This window comes from Branchiostoma floridae, chromosome 5 (assembly GCF_000003815.2).
Source record: "Branchiostoma floridae strain S238N-H82 chromosome 5, Bfl_VNyyK, whole genome shotgun sequence".
Classification (NCBI taxonomy): Eukaryota; Metazoa; Chordata; class Leptocardii; order Amphioxiformes; family Branchiostomatidae; genus Branchiostoma; species Branchiostoma floridae.
Genome location: NC_049983.1, coordinates 13762630 through 13772101, shown reverse-complemented (window position 1 = coordinate 13772101; position 9472 = coordinate 13762630). Strand labels below are relative to the sequence as shown.

Genomic DNA, 9472 nt, shown 5'->3' with positions numbered 1-9472 from the left:
GAGAATGCCTTGTGTCCGTGTGGTCATTTCCCTCTAGTGTCGAACTTTTGTAGCAGATTCCCAAAAAGAACCGGGAGTTACCATCTTTACCCCACTTACATCTGGCGACGAGGATGGGATCTGCTGTTATTCAACATCTTAGCAAGAGACGCACGGAGGGAACAGCCACCAGGACCGGGGCCTAGAGGAGGACGGTGAGCGAGGGAGAGAGAGACCGCACGGCGACCGACACCGACCGACCCGACGAAACCGAGGTATGTGGACCTGTTGTGGGGAGGGGGCTAGAGAGCACACACATGCACCGTTAGTTTGACCGCCTGTAGCTATCCTTGTGTTGTTATTGATGTTGTTAGTGTTGTGAAGTGTTAGGTTGGAGGCAGAAGATTGTTTTAGTTGAACAAGGAGGGTAGATTGTGGGTACTCGTATATAGTTAATCATGGAAGAAGGAGCACAGGCAGCCGCTAGCGTCATGTATGTGCCGTATGAAAGAAAGTGGCCGAAGTTTTCGGGGTCGCCGTCAGGGCAGGTTGTGGAAGAATTTTTGGAAGAGATAGACAGCGCGTTCACCCTTTACAGTACGCCAGAGGCACAGAGGGCTGGTATGATTTATAGGAACTTAGAGGGGCAGGCGAAGAGGGTGATCGCCGTATTGTCGGATGATGACAGGAAGAATTTAGAGAAGGTTAAGGAAGCACTCCAGACAGCCTACGGTGACACAGCCCCAGTGTCGGTGATAATGGGCAGATTCTATGCCAGGGACCAATGTAGCGAAGAACCAATCAATAAGTATGCACTTAGCCTACAGGAGATACTAAAACGGGCAGAGAGGAGGAGGGGAGGTAGGTTAGTGGATGAGGACGCGGTGCTCAGAGACAGGTTTCTGGACGGGCTGGGCGACCGTGACCTGGAGAGGCAGCTCCGGCAGTACCTCAGGTCTGCCGACCCGGCCAATCCCCGTACGTTTAGTGACATTAGGGAGGAGGCCCTGCAGCTGAGCGGGGAATGGAGCAGTCGAGGGGTCGGGGCACGCCAGAACATGGTCGCCCAAAGTCAAGAGCAGTCCGCCTTAGTTTCCGAAATAGTTAAGCTGAGGGAAGAAACGGGGCGCACAATTGAAGCCCTGCGGAAGGAGCTCCAAGCAGTTCAGCTGGGGCGGGGGTACCAATCGAACCCCAGATATGATAACCGCGGGGAAAGAAACGGGCTCCAGACCCATAGCTATGGACAGGGATTTAACAGGGGATGGGACGACCAGGGCCGTCCAATCTGTTACGGGTGTAACGAGCCCGGTCACTTCCAAAGGGACTGTCCTAGCGGTGGGGTACGAGTGTGTCATAGGTGTAAGGAGCCGGGGCACATACAGAGGAACTGCCCCAGAGGCGTTCCAAATAGCTATAACAGGCCAAACTTCAGCATGCAGACTCCCCCAAACTAGATAGGCCCGCGGCTGAGGGACCAGGCTTGCGGGAAGGGTTGTCGTCAACATGCGTGTCCCAGAATTCGAATAGTAGTAGCAATAGTAGTAGTGATGATCTAATGGCTAGGACAATTGGGAGATGCGACATAGTCGAAGTAGGTTTTGAAGGTGTGTCCGTCCCTTGCCTGATTGATACGGGCTCACAAGTGACCACGTTGACTTACAATTTTTTCAAAACACATTTCGGGGACAGGGGGGAACGTTTGAAAGACGCGTCCAGCTGGCTGAAGTTGACAGGCGCGAACGGGCTGCCAATCAAATTCGTGGGATATTGTGAATTAGATGTGACATTTAGGGGACGGACACTACCAAAGCGCGGCATAATTGTTGTTGAAGATGGGTGTGGGACCGCTCCGGGGATCCTCGGTATGAATGTAATTAGTGAATATCACAGTGACAGTGTAGGGCAATCAACTAGTACTGATACATGTAGTAAAGTCTGGCAGAAAGCCATACGTTCCGCACGTAGACAAGCTAATTTTGCTAGGGAGGATGGTAGAGTAGGGTATGCCAGAGCGTCAGGTCGTCGACAGATCATTGTTCCGGCGGGCCACGAGATGGTAGTGTATGGTAGAGCCCGTCCGAGTCCCGACAATAAGCCGTACCAAGTTCTCGTGGAACCGCCGGACGCAGGTTGTCTGCCGGCTCCGATCCTTGTGGCTAGATGTTACGCTGAGGTGCGGGGAGGGCGAGTCCCTATTCGTCTTGCCAATGTAGGTAGGCAGGACGTGCAGATAAGTCAGAAGGCTCGGCTAGGTGTTCTGTACTTGGCAGAATTGCAGACTCAGGGTACCGTAGAATTAGAGGCTACAGGGGAGCAGGAAGTTAGAGTGAATTTTATACAATGTAACGTTAGTGTGAATACTGAGGATGTAAACGAAGTGCCTCCCCAACCGCATAGAGCTAAGACAGATGATCCTGACAGTCAGAATGTGTATTCAAAGTTAGATTTAGACGGGGCGGAGTTAACACCTGAGCAGGAAGCCAAGTTAGAAGCATTGTTGGAGAAACACGCAGATGTGTTTTCCTCACACAAACAAGACTTTGGATACACAGAAACAATCAAACACCAGATCCCGACAGGTGACGCCCAGCCTATTCGGCAGCCGTATCGTACCATCCCTCCATGTCTATATAAAGAAGTAAAACAACACGTACAAGACATGCTAGATCAAGATGTGATAAGAGAAAGTTGTAGTCCCTGGTCTTCCCCAGTAGTTTTAGTCAGAAAGAAAGACGGGGACTTGAGGTTTTGCGTAGATTATAGACGGCTAAATGCCAAGACCCATCATGACGCCTTCCCCTTGCCCAGAATAGAGGAGTCACTATCGGCTCTGCAGGGGGCGGCCATGTTTTCTACCCTGGACTTGGCCAGTGGCTACTGGCAAGTCGCAGTTGACGAAGCTGATAGAGAAAAGACAGCTTTTTCAACACAATTTGGATTGTTTGAGTTTAATAGGCTCCCGTTCGGGTTGTCAGGGGCACCTGCAACTTTTCAACGTCTAATGCAACGTTGTTTGGGGGATCAGAATCTGGAGACACTTCTTATATACTTAGATGATATTATTGTATTTTCATCCAGCTTTGATGATCATTTGGCTAGATTAGACTTAGTATTCACACGTCTCCGTGCACATGGCCTCAAATTGCGCCCAAATAAGTGTCACCTATTCAAAAGACGGGTTAAGTATCTGGGACATGTAGTTTCTGAACAAGGGGTGGCCACGGACCCAGAAAAGTGTGCGGCCCTAAGAGATTGGCCGGTTCCTAAGACGGCAAAACAAGTTAAGTCCTTCCTAGGGTTCTGCTCATACTATCGGAGATTCGTGAAAGACTTCGCAAAGATAGCACACCCCTTGCAGAAGTTAACATTAGGTCAGCCAAAGAAGGGTAGAAGACAGGTAGCAACTCCGTTCGAATGGTCGGCTGAGTGTCAAGAGTCATTTGACACCTTGAGAAAACAGCTGATGAGCGCTGATGTATTAGCATATCCTGACTTCACACTCCCATTCACCTTGTACGTAGATGCCAGCCATGATGGGCTAGGTGCTGTCTTGTCGCAGGAGCAAAACGGTGTAGAGAAGGTGATAGCGTATGCTAGTAGGGGTCTGAGGCCGACGGAACGTAAGATGGACAACTATAGCTCCTTTAAACTAGAGTTGTTAGGTCTGAAGTGGGCGGTGACAGACAAGTTTAAAGATTATCTATATGGTGCCAAGTGCACAGTGTACACAGATAACAACCCACTAGCACACCTGGGTACAGCACAGCTCGGGGCAGTGGAACAGAGATGGGCGGCTAGGCTGGCGAACTTCGACTTAGAGATAAAGTATCGGCCGGGGAAGGCAAATGTGAACGCTGACGTTCTCTCGCGTTTGCCAAGAGAAGTAGTCGCCGCTGTTTGTGAAAATTATGTCGTACCTCCTAGTGAACCCTTGTCCGTCAAGATATGTCAAGTCGTAGGTGCTAGTCCCTTTGATCCTATGCCGACACTCCCAGGAAGCTCCCAGCACGACCTGGCCCAACAACAAAGGGATGACCCGATAATTGATAGAGTCATACATTATGTAAATAGAGGTAGGAAGCCAGATTGCAGGGAGCGTGCAGGGGAGGAGAGAGATGTAGTTAGAATCCTTGGCCAGTGGGAGAGATTGGAGTTGAAGGAAGGTGTCCTGTATAGGCGGGCGGTTAATCATAGGACCGACCAGGGTGTTAGACAATTAGTTCTCCCTGCTGCGCTTAGGAGAGAGGTATTCTCTCAGGTCCACTCACGGGCAGGGCATCTAGGAGTTCCACGTGTCCTTGATCTCTTGCGTCAGAGATTCTATTGGCCAGGTATGGAGGGTGACGTAAGTGCGTGGATTCAGTCCTGTGAGAGGTGTTGTTTACGCAAGACGCGCCCTCCCAATAATAAGTCCCCCTTAGTTAGTATCGTTACGAAGGCGCCCTTAGAGTTAGTGGCAGTGGATTATCTGAAGGTTGAGAAAGCCACTAGTGGCCATCAGTATATTCTAGTCATCACAGACCACTTCACCAAGTTCACGGTGGCTGTGCCGACCAGGGATCAGTTGGCAGTAACGACAGCTAAGGCTCTGTGGTCTAGGTTCATAATGCCGTATGGCTTCCCGAGGAGATTACATTCAGACCAGGGTGCGACCTTCTTGTCACAAACTATCCAGAGTCTTTGTGAGTTGTATGGGGCAGCACAAAGCCGGACAACTCCGTATCATCCGTCAGGAAATGGTCAGTGTGAGAGATTCAACAGAACGCTCTTAAATATGTTAGGCACCTTAACGTCAGAGCAGAAGCGCAGGTGGCCTGATTACCTTCCCGAACTCGTGCACTCGTACAATAATACCGCGCACTCGACAACAGGTTATTCACCGTATTACTTGCTGTTTGGTAGACAGGCGCGCCTTCCAATAGATCTGACTCTAGGTATAGATAATGCAGAGGACTCCGAAACGGAGGAGGTGACTCCTGATGAATGGGTGAATCAACACCACAAGAAGTACCAATATGCGTACGAGCTAGCGGCTAAGAATGCAGAAACTGCAAAGGCAGAGCAGAAGAGGTTATATGACCGCACAGCTAAAACGACCCCCTTGTTGCCAGGCGAAAGAGTTCTGGTGAGGAACAAGAAGATAAGGGGTCCGTGTAAACTTAAGGATCAGTGGGAGTCGATCCCTCATATTGTAGACTCTCAGCCGAACGCTGACCTTCCCGTATATGTCGTCACGCCAGAGAGGGGAGGGGGGCGAAGTAGAACTTTGCATAGGGACATGTTAACGCCTTGCATGTTTGATCCACGCCCGAGAAACGCCAGGCGCCCACGTGCCGGGCAAAGGGAAGGCGAGGGGCGTGGTATGGTAGAAGTAGGGGAAGCCATAGAGAGTAACGAGGAGGGGAGTGAGGAGGACGGGGAGCCGCCCATTGTTCTCGTGCAGCCCCCGGCAGCACCTCCTGAAGAGGAAGAAGAAGCCAGGTATCCCGTGAGGGAAAACAGAGGGGTTCCGCCTGTTCGGTACGCTGATGTGTTTAAACAGCGTGCCAGCAATCTTTTCCAAAGTGCATATAGATCTCTTAGAAAGAATGATACAGCAAAATGAGTTTTGAAGTAATGTAAATGTATTTTCGGACCTTTGAAGTGGGCAGCCATCTTAGGGAGAATAGTTAGCCGGGGGGAGGCAAGTAGTGCGTTTTGCTTGGAAAGCCATACTTCGGCGTTGGGCTCCGGCCCTTCGGTAAGGCGTACTGCTCTTAGATTAGATAAGGTGGTTGCCCCTTCCCAAATTAGTATCTTGTTAAGTTATGTAGCGATTATATTTCCAGTTAGTTGCGGTAGTATGATTAGTATTCATAGAGTTGAAGGAGTTCCTGGTCAGGGAGAGTTTATAGTCTGGTTTGTGTTGACGTCACAACAGTTTTTTTCGTGAGTGTCTCAGTGAAGTTAATTGGTAGGAGTATTTTGTGCGAATATCTGATAGTTATGGCGGTCAGGCTAGGTGTGTGTGTTTGGGTGTTCTCTTCCCCTATTCCTGCACAGGTTCACGAAGGACGTCGACGTTTGGCTGGAGAGGTTAACTACCGCCAGGCCATCCGACCCTACTTGGACGCCGTGTCGCAGTCGCCACCTTAACGGGGACTCCCGCAGCGTACACATCGTCGTCGGGAAACCTTCCACTGGAGGCCGGCGAGATGGAAAGCACCTGGGGAGAGACTGTGTGCAGACGTCTGTGCGCCTTGCAACAACACGGGAGGAGGGAGAGACACCGCGAAGAAACACCGACCTGGGAGGGACCGGACTGGTGGAAGCGGTTGGAAACTGGGAGAGAAGAGAGGAGAATATGAACACCACGACTGACTGAAGGGTGGAAAGCAACTCGAGATTTTGAACTTTGAATTATGATGAACTCTGTGACCACGTTCCGTATTGTCAATGTATTATGTTTCTATATTCTTTGTAGTATTTCTTTACCATTGTTCGACTATCCAGTTGTTTGATCAGGAGTTTAAATATGGAAGTGTTTTTTTTTATCAGTATGCACATGTCTGCCTCGCCGGGGACGGCTCGATTAAAAATTCATGGGCGGGTGTAAGTAGGGCAGAATACCAAAATATTGTATTTCATTGTGTATTATTTGCTGTCATTTTGCTAGGACTAGAATTAGTATGCTGATTGTGACAGTGCCATAACGCTGAGGTGATAACTGTAATTTGCATTGACTGGAGACTACAAGCTGGGGCCAGTCCCCATATGTTAGTGTACTTCACACAGAACTCATAAGAACCATTATCATGTCGTCCATGTGTTATTGTAATTCACACTGAAGCCATAGAACTCGTTAGCAGGTAGACATTAGTTCTTCAACCCTTTCATCTCTAAAAACAACAAAGACATCAAAAGGTTTCTTCACTGTTATGATATGTATGGTAAAGGTACTTCCTGGAGTGAACCCGAGACACACGTCTCGCGATAAGGTGTTAGAAGAAGATGAATAAATTCAAGGCTTTTTGCTCAGGGAGTTCAGTTGATCCATGGTTACGTCCAGGTGCGGCTGTCTTGAGAGCGACGCCTTTGTGTAAGCAGAGAATGCCTTGTGTCCGTGTGGTCATTTCCCTCTAGTGTCGAACTTTTGTAGCAGATTCCCAAAAAGAACCGGGAGTTACCATCTTTACCCCACTTACAGTAGCAATTCGACTCGTCTGGTGAGCCCGTGTCAGGAGTTTGCTAAGCGGGCCATAGTTTGCTTGCCTGATAAACGTTTCCACATCACCGCGGTTTTCACGCTATTTACATCAGTAATTGGTGCAATCAAACCATTATACCGTATCCAGATTTTGTGGTATAGGGAATACTTAGCAATGTGGGACGTTAACCACATCAAAATACCATGTTTCTTTCAAGGAAAGTTAATCATAAAAGTCGTGAGTGTTTCAAAATCGCCTCTGAGTTTAAACTGTAAAATGCTCTTATTCAACACAGCTGGTGTGGTCACACGTAGAGGGCTCCCAACAACTCTAGGTGTCTAATTTTGGTATATATACCCTCTTCAGGTTTTTATTGCTCCTTCACCCTGAGAACCCAACAGGCTCTGGGCCCTCAGTAAAATGAATAACACTTACTTTTTAAAGTTGTCGGAGGCAGATATTTACACGTGCTTGCTTAATACTACTAAAATATCTTTTTACTTCGTTCGTTAAGACTGCTCATGCTAGTCTGTTAACCTATATTGGATAACTCGTATAAATAATGCCAGCTCCTGTACTACAATTCTTTCAGTTAAAAGTTAATATATTTCACTCTGTAATTGGTGTTGAAACACCCAGCAGATATGGTAGATACAACGTACAGATATAAAAGGCAATAAAACTTGGTCATAAAACAATACACTCAAGGTGTGTACATAACACTTCACATGTAGCCACACCAGGTGTACCGAGTGAACGGAAAAGTTTGAGAACAGGAAATTTCAAAATGTCTATTTTTTATTGCAGTACATTTTCCAACCACATATCTTCGAAAAATCGAGTTATGTTTCCATTTTCTGCATAGATAGGGTTAGGTCACTGTTGATCTGATGATTCCATCATGCAGTCATGCCATTGTCTAGATTGTTATACTTCGAAACAAATTATGATAAATTGATATGTTTCCACTCATGTATTTTAGTCATTTATCTGATATAAGTACCGGACATCCCTTGGCTTTTCAAGTCGTAAAAGCAACTCTATAAAAGCTGTCATTTGCCCTATAGTTAAAAGTGGTGTCGTTGCACTTCTGTATGTTCTGTCCTTGACACTGAGGCCAATGCCAAAGTTTTAGTTTAGGTTTTTAATGAAATTTCTTCCTGCTTTGCTGTTAAGTAGGTTAAAGATTTGTACCCAACCATGAAGTTGTGTCTATGATTCTTGTGGGGATTTCATGAATGTGTAAGGTGAAGAAATCTTCTTGTTGGCTCCTAGGGTAACAATACATAGACTTCTCATATGCATAGAAAGAGGTGAACTGGGAATCTACACAAAATGTCTGTGACAAAACAATCTAACTGAGATGAAATGATGTTGTATAAATAATCATTGTTTATTTTCACAATAGTCAGGTTAAGTTTCAACTAAACTATGACGGCATCTTTCCATTTTCCATAATGAGTCCAGGCAATCTATTGTAACAGACCTCTGCTATCTCTGCTAAGGAGATAAAAATTGAACAAAAGCCTTTCAAAATGAAAAATGAGAGTGTTGGTTCTACACAAGATACCTTGTCAAAATCTATGCCATTTGCTTGGTCCCTAAAAATGTGACCACTTAATTTGATTTGTCTCTTTTCTTTTCTCAATAATTCAAAAGTACATGTTGGCACTAAGGTTAAGTGTTAGCCTTAGTATCACACAGAAATGTGTATGTAGCCATACCTACACGTACATGTTCCTATAACATCTGTACATGTACAAATAACATCTTTACTGTTAAACAAACTCGAACAAGTGCCTTAATCAGCACTTTGGGGAAACAAAAATATTCTTCTCTTGTAGCAATCCTCTATAAAATGCTAGCAAGGATTGCTCCCAGAGTATATGAAGATCATAAGTCACAGCCTTCAGAACAGACTCTTATCTGTTCAACATCAAGCTGTGATCTCCACCAGAACATCTGCCAGTTCTCTACTTAATTCTGAATCTTAGCATAGTACAAATTTACCAAGTGTCTGTAAAAAAGTCTTCAGTGGTACACTCCATCGCCCCCCTCCCCAGTCCCCATGTTTCAGCTGGTTTTCCTGAGCCGGATGATGACCAGACTGTTCCGGGCCGGTTTCAGGCGCCACCACCTGCCCAGCCGGTGTTCCTGTCCGACTGCAGCCACCAGGAAGTTGCCGTCACTCGAGAACTTCAGCCCGTTCACAAACCCAACCTGCACGGGGAGTTCACAGAATCGTAAGATTTGAAACTTGAGACTCTATTCAGAAATAGATTGCAGCCTGAGGCTACAAGGAA

At 46.9% G+C, this 9472-nt stretch overlaps 1 protein-coding gene across 1 annotated transcript in view; it reads right to left on the bottom strand.

Annotated features, from left to right (window-relative positions):
- Positions 1–7421: 7421 nt before the first annotated feature.
- The window catches only part of LOC118415267 (U3 small nucleolar RNA-interacting protein 2-like), a gene marked incomplete in the record, with an annotated part of 9204 nt that continues 7153 nt past the window's right edge, over positions 7422–9472 (bottom strand). Inside the window, 1 exon segment of the mRNA XM_035819721.1 lies at positions 7422–9390. Coding sequence (XP_035675614.1) covers positions 9243–9390 — 148 coding nt within the window.